Below are 14,392 nucleotides of genomic sequence, written 5' to 3' on the forward strand. Positions count from 1 at the left end.
CCCGAAGAGTAAGGCAGATCCCTGGGGCTGGAGTTGCAGGTAAGCTGCCTGACGTTGGTGCTTGGAACTGAATTTGGGGCTTCTGTGAAAGCAGCATTTGACCTTAACCACTGAGCCATCTCTCTAGTCCTAAATCCTTTGTCTTGAGGGTCAAACACACAGGTTTACTAGGTTAGGACTTAGGTACACTGATGAAACAGACCTAGCTACACGAAGCAGGGATTTGTCAGCTACAGGGAATGCCTGCCGTGGTGAAATGAGGGTCCAGATCTTCCCATTTCTCCATTGAAGCAAGACAGAAATCTACCTTCTGCAAAATATCAGTAATTTTCAGCCTGATGTGATGGCTCACACCTAGAATCTTAGCACTTAAGAAGTTGAGGCAGGGGGCTGGAGAGATGGCTCAGTGTTTAAGAGCATTGCCTACTCTTCCAAAAGTCCCGAGTTCAATTCCCAGCAACCACATGGTGGCTCACAACCATCTGTAATGAGGTCTGGTGCCCTCTTCTGGCTTGCAGGCATACACACAGATAAAATTATGTATACATAATAAATAAATAAATATTAAAAGAAAGAAGTTGAGGCAGGAGGATTGTGGATGAACTATAGTTCCAGGTACACAGTGGGTTCCAGAGCAGCCTGCTTTGTGTTTATAGTCCCAGGCCCTGCCTCAGAAAGGGAAAGAGAGAAAGGAAGGAAGGGTTTCTACTGTCAATGTCTTAATAAAAACATTTTGAAACCTTACTGGAGAGTGGCAGATAAAACACTGCTCTCAGCCCGCTGGCTTCCGGGCACAGTTTGCCATCCCCGCTCACCAAGCGCCAGGTCCTGTCTACTGCATTCACACCATGTGCCAGGCCTGCTGGCAAAAAGCTCCTGAAGGCTCAAGGACTTGCCTCCTGAACAAAGACAAGCAGGGATCAGTCCTGAAGAACAGGCTGTGCAGAGGAGTGGAGGCCAGTGACCCTGGATCTGGATTCTGAGGAACAAATAAGGATGCGTTTATCTATTTTCACCTTCACTTTGTTTTTTTTTTTTTTTTTTTTTTTTTTTGAAGCAGAATCTTGTTAGGTTTCTCAGGCCAGCCTTGAACTCATAATGATCCTCCTGTTTCAACCTCCCAAGTCCCGAAATTACAGGTGTGAACCATTGCTCCTACTTATTCAACTAACTATTAAAGACGGGGCTCACCATAACCCAGGCTGGCTTCCAACTCCCACTGTAAGCTGAGGGTGACCTCAAACTTCTCAGTCACACACTTCCACCTCCTGAGTGCTGTGATTATCCCAAACCTGGTTGATGTGGTCTTGGGGATTGAATCCAGGGCTTCACGTATGACAGGCAAGTTCTTACCAACTGAGCTGTGTCCCCAGCCCTACTTATTAATTTTGACAAGAGATCTCCCTGTGTCACCTAGGCTTGTCTCAAGGACTTGTGGGCTCAGATCACCTTCCCCCTTTGCCAGCCTTCTAAAGAACTGAGATGATTGCTTGGCGCCCTCATCAGCAATGTTTTGTGTAAATAAAGAGGCAAAGTTATCTTCAGGAAAGAAAAAAAAAAAGAAGTGAACATCAGGAAAGAGCAGGTGTTTCAGAGGGGCTGGGGCCAGTTTCGGGAGAGGTGGGAGGCTGGAGAGGAGGCTGTGAGCTACAGGCAGGAGAGCAGGAGCTGTTAATACCTCAAGAACTCAGAGAGCCACCTGAGCACCAGCAGGGGCCTAGATAGAACCTCTCCTCCGCTCTGGGTGTCAGAGCAGTGGTGTGGGAAACAGATGGGTGGGACATACTGAACGTGCACGCAGGAAATGTGTTGGGACCCTTCCCCGCCCCCGACTGCCACTCACAGAGTTCCTCCATTTCAGGTCACAGAAAGGAGTGAATGAATGGGCCAGGGGCTTCAGAGGGGAGTCAGAAATGGTCCTACTTCTTGAGAACTCCACCTGGTGACTGGCATGGATACATGGACAACTGCTACACAGTGCTTGCTTTCTCATTTATGGGTTTTGTTTTGTTTCTCGGATTTTTGTTTGTTTTCTTTGGTTTTCGGGTTTTTTTGAGACAGGGTTTCTCTGTGTAACAGTCCTAGCGATCCTGGAGCTAGTTCTTGTAGACCAGGCTGACCTTGAACTCACGGATCTCCACCTACCTCTGCTGGGATTAAAGGCATGCACCACTACCGCCGGGCTCATTTATGTATTTTTGAGATAGGGTCTTACTGTGTAGACCTGGCAGGCTTGGGACTCAGATCTGCCTGCATCAGCCTCCTGAATGCTGGGGTTAAAGGCACCTGCCGCCATGCTTGCTGGGTAATGCTTTATTTAGAGCTTTACTGTATAGCTGGAGGCTGTGGAGAGAAGAGGACTATTCCTGCCTATCCTCCCAGTATTGGGGGGGGGGACCCTAGGTCCTTGCACACACCAAGCAAGTGCTCTACTATTGATCCACATCCCCAATCCTTTTTCTACTTTAAATTTTGAGACAGGGTCTCTCACTGAGTTGCCCAGCTAGGCCTTGAGTAGTTGGTATAAAAAGGCTTTAAGCCCCACCTCCTAGAGGGGATTTTGCATCTGCATTATTAGATGAGTTAGGGTTCCGCTGAGGAGACGCAGTGGAAACAACCGAAAGGCAAGCGTCTGGGGACTTGTTTTCTGCGCCCATAGCCATCGCGTCAGCGGGCAAGCATGATAACTGAATGCTGCACCAGGCACTGGAGTGCTGCGAGAAGGCAGATGTTCTCAGCTTCACAAAGAACTTGCTATTGAGTTCTTCCTTGTGCTTCTGCATGCTAATACAGACATACAGAAGTAGCCATGAAGAGTTCTGTAGGCAGAGACTGCTCGTTCGTTTCTCGGCTACCTTGCCTGAATAATCACACAGACACTATATCAATTACATTACTGCTTGGCCTATTAGCTCAGGCTTCTTATTAACTAACTCTTACATCTTAAATTAACCCATTTCTATTCATCTGCGTATCATCATGAGGCTGTGGCAGGATGTAAGGATCCGGCATCTTCCTCCTTCAGCAGCTAAATGGCATCTCCTTGACTCCACCTATTCTCTCTCAATATCTCTTCCAGCCTAGCTATATTCTGCCCTGTTATAGGCCAAAGAAGTTTCTTTATTAACCAATGGCAATAAAACATATTCACAGTTTTACAGAGGGGAATCCCACATCATCTCCCCTTTTCTGTCTAAATAAAAAAAGATTTTAGATTTAACATAGTAAAATTACATATAACAAAACAGGTATCAAGCAAGAATTACAATATTTAGTCTATTTGTATCTGGAAAGTTTCATATCTAATTTATCTTTTATCATAACTAAGGAAAACTGTAACTATAACTATTTTCTTCAACTCCACCAAAGACCCCAGAAGGGTATATTACCTAAGTTAACCTAACTTAACAGGGAGTGTATTGTAAGCAACTTCCAAAACTCTAGAATTGACAGAAACATTTTGCCACCTGGACAGTCACCCAAAGTTTTTTTGTTTTGTTTTGTTTTTTTTTTTTTTTGCTTTTGTTTTTGTTTTTGTTTTTCGAGACAGGGTTTCTCTAGCTTTGGAGCCAAAGTTCTTCTGTAACATTGGGGCATCATCTTTAGCCCATAGTGGAGGCAGGTGGATCTATGTGAGTTTGAGGCCAGCCTGGTCTATATAGTGATTTCCAGGCCAGCCAGGGAAGACCTTGTCTCAAAACAAAACAAAACCAACAACAACTTGGCAGATAGGTAAAGGTCACTAATGTTGTGTGCCTGCAATCCCAGCACTTGGGAGGTGGGGGCAGGAGAATCAAAAATCCAAGACCAACTTCAGCTACATAATAAGTTTGAGACCAGTCTCTTGTAGAAGAAATTTTGTCTCAAAAAAACAAAACCAGGGGGCTGGAGAGATGGCTCAGTGGTTAAGAGCATTGCCTGCTCTTCCAAAGGTCCTGAGATCAATTCCCAGCAACCATATGGTGGCTCACAACCATCTGTATTGAGATCTGGTGCCTTCTCTGGCCTGCAGGCACACATGTAGGCAGATATTGTATTCATAATAAATGAATAAATATTAAAAAAAAACAACCAAAACCAGGGCAGAAAAGACAGCTCAGAGGTTAAGAGCACTGAATGCTCTTCTAGAGGACTTGGATCCGATCCCCAGCACCCATGTGGCAGCTCACAACTGCCAGTGACTCCAATTCTGAGGGATCTCACCCGATCTTCTGGCCTCTAAAGATCCCAGGCACACATATGGTACACAGATATACAAGCAGGCAAAATACCTATACTCATAAAATGAAAACAAATCTTAAAAACAAACAAACAAAAAAGTAACAATATATAATAAACATGTCTTTGACTCCCTAAGAATCGTGTCTAGGTTAGCAGGCTGTGAACTCATGGGATGACCAGATTTATTCAATGATTTCAGGGGCCTAGAGCAACCCCTTTGCTCCACACTAGTGCTCAAGTCAGGAGAGAGCCAGAGCGCCTGCGAGAAAAGACTTTGCCCCCACCCCCCAGCAGCTGTGTGGCCTCTGAGGTTATCATTTGGGTCAGACCGTCTGGGGAAGTGAGAGAGTGTCACCTTCCACCTCAGGAAACAACCCTGGGACTAACTAATACCCCTAATTAAGGGAGAAGGGTGACTTGGCTGGCCTGTGTCCTGAAGAGGCTGAGAAGACCTGGGTCCTCCTGCCAAGGAGCAAGAGAATGTTAGAGATGGACGAGCTTTGTCAGACAGTCTAGGGAGAAAGCCCAGATCCCCAGGCAGCTGGGCCCAATACACAGGAGAAATGAGCTCTGTCTGCAGCCCAGGTCACATGAGGGCAAGACTTGGGAAGTCTAAGAAAAACGTTTACTACAAGACATTTGCTCAACTGTATTAGTCAGGTCTCTCTAGAGTCACAGAATTTATGGAATGAATCTCTCTTTCCATATATATCATTCCAATAAATTCCCATATATATAGTATGGGAAATATATATATTTGGGGATTTATTGGAATGGTTTACAGGCTACAGTCCAACAATGGCCAGTGTGAATGGGAAATTCAAGAATCTAGTAGCTACTCAGTCCCATGAGGAGGCTGGGTGTCTCAGCTGGAATGGGTGTACAGGCAAGGAGAGGGCAAGCAGGTGAAGAAATAACCCTTCCTTCCTCCACGTCCTTCTATAGGCTTCCAGCGGAAGGATTACTAATCTCAGCACTCGGGAGGCAGAGGCAGGCAGATCTCTGTAAATTTGAGGCCAGCCTGGTCTACAGAGCAAGTGCTAGGACAGGCTCCAAAGCTACATTGGTTTCATTTCTACCCGGTGTCCAAGACATGGCAGTAAGGCAAAAACCAATGAAAGTAAGCAGAATGCACATTGCACATGCCTCTCAATAATTAGCCATTGTTACTATCATTAACTTCAACTCTGTCTGTTTGGTTTCTCTGTGTAGCTTTGGCTGCCCTGGAACTCACTCTGTAGACCAGGTTGCCCTCAAACTCAGAGATCTGCCTCCTCTTCCTCCCTGGTGCTGGAATTAAAGGTGTGCGCCACCACCACCTCCAACTCAGTTCTTACACTTCCTATGTGCCACACAGTGCAAAAAAAGCACAAAGGCCAAAAGCTTAGCCATTATGAGACGCTTCTAACTGAAGGTAGAAAAGACCATAAAATCCAGACACAGCAAAATCTCACTGTGTAGCCTTGCCAGTGCTGTCTGCCTTTGGAGAGGGGTCTGCTGCCCAGGGCAGGAGCTCCTAACACCACCAAGTAACACTGCTCAAGAACACCAATACCCAGCCAGATGCATAATCCTTTCAAAGGGGCTTAGAGCCTTCAAGCGCTTAGTTTTAAGTGCTTAGGAGGAGATCTCTCCAGCTGTTTTACTCGAAACACATCCTACAAACTGTTATCTGGCCACCCAGGTTTCCAAAGCCTTCGGGTAAGAACCACTGGGGGTGCTCGCTGAATATGCAGATCACTGCGCCCTTTCTCTCCGAATTCTAATTCCGAGGTCCGGAGGGAAGTGCGGAGGCCAGGGTTTAACAAATACCCTCAGACAAGTCCAGACATGGTGCTCCGTACCCTGGGTCTGAAGCTGGGGTTAGAAGTGAAGCTCAGTGCCTATCGAGTTCACGCGAGACTTCAATCCAAGTACCACGTAAACCAGGACACCTGTAATGTAATCTGAGTATTTAGGAGGTGGAGGCAAGAGGATCAAATTTTAAGGTCATCCTCGGCTACAAAATGAGTTCAAGACTAGCCTGGGCTATATGAGACCGCTTGGGGGAAAAATATAATGCCTGGGTCAGACAATGATATCGAGTGGGGAGGTCAGGATAAGCCAGCGAATGTGCAGAGAACACCAGGACCTGTGGCAGTCTGCAACCCGAGGCTCAGTCCAGCTGGTTAGAACAAGATCAGGCAGGTCTGCTGGCCCCAGGGAGTCTCTGCCCCCTCCTAACACCTGCTCACATCCCAGCCTGTGAAAGAGTGTGTAAAGTACCCAGCACGTAGTAGGTGTTCAGTAAACGTTAGCCAGCTGCTAACGTGCTAGTTGAAAGTTTTAAAAGGGTGGGGGTGGGGAGCAGCTAAGGAGAAAGCCAGCAATAGCGGAGGAAAACACGGGGGCGGACGGACGTCGGGACAGGAATTTACATTTCTTTAAAAGGCAATTCAGATCCCGCCTTTCCTTTTGAGACCACAAAGCCTAGGATCTTTCCATCCCCAAGATTCTCTTCTTAATGACTCCATTCCTATGAACTCAGTCATTTGTGTGGTGTGAAAAAAAAAGGTTCAGTCCTTAACATAAATAATATAAATAACACTCCTCGTGGATATGACATTTTATTCTGCGCAAACATATACGACTGATTGAGAAAGTATAAGTCATTTAATTCCATCTTGGGCAGACAAGGTGAGATGGAGCAGTGGTTTTGAGAATAAGACCTCGCAGGTCCCTGCCACTGCTGGCAGGAGGTACAGCCAGCAGGCTCCAGCTTTTCCTTTCTTCTTCGAAAACTCCCGTAGCAAGCAGGGAAGAGCCTGTGTCACCACCCAAAACACCTGGATTAGCTATAGCTGGGTCTTTCTCTGCTCCCCAGGAGGGCGCTTTGGTATTTGAAGCTGACGTTTGTCACCAAGGGCCTTCCTCTGTTCTTGCAAATTCCCAGTACCCAGTACTTGTCAATGAAGGTTGTACCCCTGGCTGGCCTGGTGCTACCCAGAACAGAGGCCCGTCCCCCACCCCAACACTCCCTACCTGCTTTTGGATGAGCTAGAAGGAGAGGACTGCCAGGGGTCCAGAAGAGGCAAGGTAAGGAAGCCATTGTTGTAGTTCTGGGCTTGAAGCCAGGGCTCCAAAACACCCCCAGCTGAGCGAAGCACAATTCGTAGCAGGTAAGAGACCGCTGTCTCAGCAGTAAGACTTTGCGAGGCAGAGGGGCGTTGCGCGGGGCAGCCCAGACTCAGTCTCTATATTCAAGACCCCCACCCCAATTTATCAGTCACATCTCATCACATCACACCTTCCTCCAGCAGGGGCTCCCCTGCCCTACCCCTCCAGGGGGTTATAGGTTCTTAAGGCCTCTCAGGAGGAAGGATGGGAGGGGGCGGGGCAGCGGTGGCTGAGATATAAGAGACTCAGACGCCGTTTGCGGGTCCAGCTAGCCCACCATGAGTGCACACTGCCTCCCCATCCTTCTTGTCCATGCCTGGTGGGCCCTACTCCAGCCTCGTGCCGCGACGGTGGCCGCCTTTCCTCTGTGGACACGGGGGCAGCCCTCGTCACCGTCCCCTCTCGCTTACATGCTGAGCCTCTACCGAGACCCGCTGCCTCGGGCGGACATCATCCGCAGCCTCCAGGCGCAAGGTAGGCTGCTGCAAGCCTGGCCTCGCCAGCACCCAAGGGCGCACGGCCCGGGAGGCGCGCGCGGTGATTGCGGCGGGACTGGGCACTAAGGGGTCGTTCAGGGTCTGCTCTTAACGATGTTTCCGCGTGGGCAGGCTTAGGGAACAGTGCTGGTGGCCGGGACAGAGAGGAAACCAGCGTCCAGGGGTCACCACCTTTCGGGTTATAGTTTAGGTGGCAGAGAGTTAGGGCGAGGCCCGGACCGCGCCACTGAGCATCTGAGAGCCTCAGTTTGCCTATCTGTAGTTTACAAATCGAAGCACCTCCTTCGTAGACTTGTGGAAAGGACTAGGTGACAACAAAACCGCCCCGCCCCCAGAAAGGCTCTGCACGAACCAGATGTACAATAAAACAGGTCGTTACTGAGTTTTAGCCCGGCTGCGGCAAATGCCACCAGGAACTAGGGCTTACGGATCCGAAATTAGGGACTGGGTGCCGGAATTACAGAACTCCGGCAGCTCTCGTTGCTGGGCGGTGTCAGGTGTCCTGGGTGACCCCGGGCTCAGAACTTCCTTAGATCGAGGTGTGTGTGTAGTTGAGCATTGTTCACTAGAGAAGATCGACAGGTGGGTGCCCAGGAGAGGGAGTCCAGACTCGGGACTCCTTTCCCGGGCGCAATCCACATCCCGTCGCCTGGACAGCTTGGCCAGCTTGCGCCCCTGTACTGCGGGGCCAGACGGCCCTCCGCGGGACCCGGACGCAATCCACATCTGCTAATCCGGTCTGACCCGTCGCCCGCCGTCCCTCGCGACCTGGAGGCGGAGTCCCTAGTCCCTGCCTGCGGCGTCTGGGGTGAAACTGCCGGTGACCCTCTCCTGAAGGGTCATCTGGGGGCGGGGGGGGGGGAGACTATGAACTAGGACACCCTGGAAGGCGAGGCAATGGGGAATTGGAGTGTTTGCCACACCCCCCACCCCCACCCCCGCCTAGGGTGGGGCAGAGAAAGTTCTTGAAGGTTTATGTTCGTGATGGGACAATCTGGGATTCAGGAAAACTGTTAGGGTCCATCCAGTTCTGTTCGTGTCGCCCGAGTCTCACTTTTTGATTACTTTTGTAAATCGGGGGCTCTGCCTGGAGGGGGTCTGGGAGAGCGGCATTCCAGGTCCCGTCTTCCCTCTTGAGTCTGTGTGTCATCTGCCCCATCATAGTGGCAGTGGGGTCTGTCAGCTGGATTCTAAGAGTCTGTGCCTCAGTGTTCAGTTCACTCATGTGCAAATGGGAGTACCAGTCGGGGGTGGGGTGGGGTTGGGAAGACAGTTCCTATAAAGCCTTGGCACGGGGCGGGGTGGGGGGGCAGAAAAGCAGAAAATGTCCCTGGTTGAGGACAGGGACAAGCAAATGGCCTGAGCAACTCATTCCTTTAGAACTGGAGGTGGCTTAATGTGCTAATTATTCTTGCACACAAGTGGGTTTTGGGGTGGCCGTGAACTCCTTCCTTGTCACTATTTAGTATCAGTGAACTCCTTCCTTGTCAGTATTCAGTATCAGCTGTTTAATGAGCTAGAGCTGCATCTGGACATCTGAAGGACCCTCTATCCCAGGACACCCTGGGGGCAGCCCGAGAGGAAGCAGTTTCTTCCTGACCTGCCTGAACACTGGACTGGACATCAGTTATCAGTGACTGTGTCTCCATGCAGCGCCTAGCTACGTGACTACCACATTTCATTCCTGAGTTTTGTATAGCACACAACATCCCTTCTCTCTATAAGAAGGCGACTGAGGCCCAGAGAAGGAAAACTGACCAATGACAAACTGGAACCACGACAGGGGAACTCCTCAAGTCATGGGGGACTCAGGCTGCTGCTCTTGACCATGAAGCAGGAACACCTGCCTCTGAGAGACCGTTTGCAGATGCTTAGGATAAAACTTTGAGATCCCATACAGGCTGCTAGTATAGTGGGCAGGAGTGACTAGAGGAAGCCACCTAGCTCCCAAGGGCAGAGACGTCCCTAGGTAAGGGTAGTAGTTATTGTATCCTGATGGTACTAATGAGGACAGAGAGTGGAAATTAACTGAGAGGGCAGGTAGAGATGGGAGGGGAGAAGCCACCAGAGGCAGAAGCTGCAAATGTCTGTGGGCAACTTGCCTAAGCCCAAACAAAGATGGTCTGGGAATGGTTAAAAAGCTGAGAGCTACCCAGGAGCGTCCCAGATCCCTGCCGCCTCCAGGACTACTCACTATGACCATCTCAGAGTCATTGTTTTGTTTATCTCTAATGAAATAGACTCCAAAACAAAACGGAAACACCAGATAAGTGTAAAAAATTAAGCCTCTTGATTTCCCCTTGTCCTTACATCCATTATTTTGTTCTCTTGTTTTTTGTGACAGGGTTGTTTCATGTAGTTGCCTCTGGCCTCCAATTTGCTATGTCCCCAAAACTGGCCTTAAATTCCTAATCCTCCTGTTAGGTGTCCCAAGTGCTGGGATTATCAGCCTGTGCCAACACACATGGCTGTAATGCAAAGAAGAGGAAACAGGCTTTGTCTCCTACTATATGCTGGGTTGGCCACAAACCCACAGCTATTTGAGGACTGGGATTACAAGCCTGAGTGACCATTTCCACTTAGTTAATCACTTTTTAAAACCCATAAATACACACTAGTTCCAGACATCTACTACCCCAGCATCTCATTGAGTGAGGGCCGACGCTCTGTCTTGGGTTCCTGCCATGGGTCTGTGTCTGCCCGACCCATGTGAAGGACCTGACACAAGAGGGCAGTATGAGCAGCCTGGAAGTAGATAGGAAACCCTGGGTAGGGAAACCGAGGGTCTGAAAGGCCGATGGAAGCAATCTGCTGCCTATGGAGGTGGGGAGAGGGTGGCCAGCGTGGCCCTATTACTTGCTCTTCCCTGAGAGCTCTGGGGTTTCTGTGATATTTACATCTACCTAGCATGTCTGGAGCTAGTGGCCCTCCTGTCCCCTAAGGAAAAGCACAAGCCTGAGAGGGTGGTTTGCTTAAGGCTAACAAGGCAAGTAGAGCCCCAGAATCAGGTAAGATGAGTGGGCAAGGGATGGCAGAGCCACTAGATCTTATTTCTTTTTTCTCTCTTTCTCTCTCTTTCTGTGTATGTTTCTGTGTGTTTCAAGACAGTTTTTTTTTTTCTATGTAGCCCTGGCTACCCTGGAACTTGCTTTGTAGACCAGGCTGGTCTCGAACTCAGAATTCAGAGATCCACCTGCCTCTGCCTTCCAAATGCTGGGATTAAAGGTGTGCACCACCACTGTCCTGCGCCATCCAGTTCTTACCACTGTCCTCTAGATGGCTGGAACAGGGATTTCAAGTTTACTCTTGTCCTTCTTTTCTTCCATCCTTCCTTCCCTCTCTTCCCCCTTCCTTCCTATCCTCCTTTCCCCTGGCTGCCCCCTTTTCCCATTCTCAAGGCCAAGTTGGCCCTGAACTCCCAATAAAGTTGAGGATGACCTTGAACTTTTGACCCTCCAATTCTAACTCTGGAGAACAGAGTTGCCGCTTGCTGCACCACGCCCAGTTTATGCAGTGCTGGAGATTGAATTTGGGCCTTTGTACTTTGTAGGCAAGAGCTGGACCAACTGAGCTACATCCTCAGCCCTTTGGTTACTTTTCAAAAAGAGTCTTACACAAGGCCTCCATTTTCCTTCATCTCTGAAATGGGACTATGAGAACACACACACACATTTATATACATATGCATATATATACAGATACACACATTTATACTTACATATACACATATGTGTATACATAGACATATACATATGGCAGCCTAACTTGTAGTCTATTACTTGAGAGACTGGGACAGAAGAATGGCCCAGAGTTCCAGGCAAGTCTAGGATAAATATCAGGTTCCAGTTCTGTCTGAGTTAGTATGAAACTCCATCTCAAAAAAACAAAATAAGCTGGGCAGTGATGGCGCATACCTTTAATCCCAGCACTCGGGAGACAGAGGCAGACAGATCTCTGTGAGTTCGAGGCCAGCCTGGTCTACAAGAGCTAGTTCCAGGACAGGCTCCAAAGCTACAGAGAAACCATGTCTCGAAAAACAAAACAAAAAAAGCCAAAATAAATAAAATGGACTCGATGATATTAAAAATCAATAGGGGTGGGCAAGGGCGAGAGATGGGTGACAGGCAGCTGACCCAGCTAGTGACCGACAGAAAGACCTCTTACCCTGTTTCCTCTCGACTTCTCCCCTAGATATGGAAGTGAGTGGGCAGAACTGGACCTTCGCTTTCGACTTCTCCTTTTTGAGCCAAGAAGAGGACCTGGCATGGGCAGAGCTCCGGTTGCAGTTGCCCCGCCCTATGGACCTCACCACTGAGGGCCCACTCACCATTCAAATTTTCCACCAGATCAAGCTGGACCCAGAGCAGGAGCCCGCGGACTGCCTGGAACGAGTACGGATGGAGGAGTTCACTGTCACTCCATCTCAGGTCACTTTTTCCTCGGGTAGCACTGTCCTGGAGGTCACCAGGCCACTCTCCAAGTGGCTGAAGAACCCCAGGGCACTGGAGAAGCAGGTGTCCCGTCTGAAAGGAAAGTGCTGGCACCAGCCCCGCACCCCGCCTGTCACTGCCACCAGCGCCAATGTACTCATGCTATACTCCAACCGGCCTCAGGAGCAGAGGCAGCTGGGTGGCGCCACTTTGCTCTGGGAAGCTGAAAGCTCCTGGCGGGCCCAGGAGGGACAGCTGTCTGGAGAGAGGGGCCGATGGGGCAGAAGGCACCGCAGACATCACATGCCAGACAGAAGCCAACTGTGTAGGAGGGTCAAGTTCCAGGTGGACTTCAACCTGATTGGCTGGGGTTCCTGGATCATCTACCCCAAACAGTACAACGCCTACCGCTGTGAGGGCGAGTGCCCTAACCCTGTGGGGGAGGAGTTTCACCCCACCAACCATGCCTATATCCAGGTACGTTGCGTGGAATGGAACAGGCTGCTAGAGGTGGGATGGGGCTTAAAGTCTGTGATGAGATAGATAACTGGGTTTGGTCATTCAAGCACTTCCATGTTTGCTCCTGGGAGGATGTAGATTGTCTCAGCACTGAGTCCTGTTCTGTGGGGTTACCCTGGGAGCTCTCTCTCTCTGAAACACACACACACACTGGGAGCTCTCTGATATATACACACACACACACACACACACACACACACACACACACACCAGGCCAGCCCCAAACATGGCCCAGGATTTACTCCCCTGGTGCTAGGGTTACAGACATGCACCATACGCCCAGTTATTACAATATTGGGGCTCAAATCCAGGACCTCGAACATGCTGGGCAAGCACTCTACCAACTAAGCCACACCCCAGCTTTTCCTTGTTCCTATAATGAGGTGATGGGAACAGAACACAGGATCTCTGCTCCTCTGACATGCTGGGAAAGGACATTCAAAACCGGACTTAGGACTGGATGAGCCTTCCTACTCCCGCTCATTGCTGTGTGACATTAAACTTCTCCAAAGTCTGTCTGTTTCAAGACCAACAGACTTGGGGGTTCATGAGTTGGCTGTACGTGCAGCATCCTATTATTTATGAAGATAATTTTCTAATTTTGTACCAGACCAGATTTTTCACTTTAGCCAGAAATATTAATTTTGCCTCTCTCTCCTTCCTCCCTTTCAGAGCCTGCTGAAACGCTACCAGCCCCACCGGGTCCCTTCCACATGCTGTGCCCCTGTGAAGACCAAGCCACTGAGCATGCTCTATGTGGACAATGGCAGGGTGCTCCTGGAACACCATAAGGACATGATTGTTGAGGAATGCGGGTGCCTCTGACAGAGCCAGGGCAAGGACTGAATCCGCTTGCCCTCCACAATGCTGGTAAACTCCAGGGAGACGCATAGTGTCCATTCATGGAGCAGAAACGGAAGAAGGGCTCTGCCTGCCAGAGCTGAAGAGGAAGTCCTGCCCCCTGTGCTTATAGGGCTCTTAGACCTGCCAGGCCAGAGGCTACTGTGGGGAGGCAGGAATGGGGAAACCTTGCAGGGCTCCCTGGAAATAAGGGTTATGAACTGCACGAGCACTCTTTAAACTCTGAAGCCCTTGAAATGGTGTGCAAAGGCTGGGGTATATATGTATTTATTTTTTTTTTTTTTGAGGCTACCTGTAGCTTTCCTGTATTCTTAAAAGTGGCCTGTGACCCACTGTCCTTCCCTAAAGATCAGTATAATTGTATTAGATTAAAACTAGCCATTTGGCTCTCCCTGATTCAAGCTGCGCTAGGGGAGCCCCACAACTTTCTAGCTGGCTGGCGCTAACGGGCTGGCCTTCCTCAGGGGCTTCATGACCTCTGCTAACGAGCTACCTAAACAATAAAGTCACTGTCCAGTTCTCCCAGGTCCAGCTGTGCCTTTGACCAGAGAGGCAGGCACTCATCCAAGAGGGACTGGCCATGGTGGACTACAGAAACCAGAGCTGTCAGACGTCTGCTTGGCAGACATATAACCCAAGTCTATTAAAAGTCACTGAGAATTCACCCCAGGCTCTCAAGATGTGTTTTGGGGTTCCGAGGTTCCAATC

General features: G+C 49.4%; 1 protein-coding gene across 1 annotated transcript; it reads left to right on the top strand.

Moving 5' to 3' along the window:
* Positions 1–7,283: 7,283 nt before the first annotated feature.
* Positions 7,284–14,348, top strand: Nodal (nodal growth differentiation factor). Its single transcript, XM_048451699.3, has 3 exons — positions 7,284–7,851; positions 12,066–12,781; positions 13,496–14,348. The coding sequence occupies exons 1-3, from the start codon at positions 7,656–7,658 to the stop codon at positions 13,646–13,648; spliced, it is 1,065 nt and encodes a 354-aa protein (XP_048307656.2). The 5' UTR covers positions 7,284–7,655; the 3' UTR covers positions 13,649–14,348.
* Positions 14,349–14,392: the final 44 nt, after the last annotated feature.

The sequence above is a fragment of the Myodes glareolus genome, chromosome 18 (assembly GCF_982192425.1).
Source record: "Myodes glareolus chromosome 18, mMyoGla1.1, whole genome shotgun sequence".
NCBI classification, from domain to species: domain Eukaryota; kingdom Metazoa; phylum Chordata; class Mammalia; order Rodentia; family Cricetidae; genus Myodes; species Myodes glareolus.

Coding starts and splice junctions, on each gene's coding strand:
- Nodal (XM_048451699.3), top strand. CDS start 7,656: ATGAGTGCACACTGCCTCCCCATCCTTCTTGTCCATGCCTGGTGGGCC. Junction 7,852..12,065: donor CCGCAGCCTCCAGGCGCAAG/GTAGGCTGCTGC, acceptor CTTCTCCCCTAG/ATATGGAAGTGAGTGGGCAG. Junction 12,782..13,495: donor CCAACCATGCCTATATCCAG/GTACGTTGCGTG, acceptor CCTCCCTTTCAG/AGCCTGCTGAAACGCTACCA.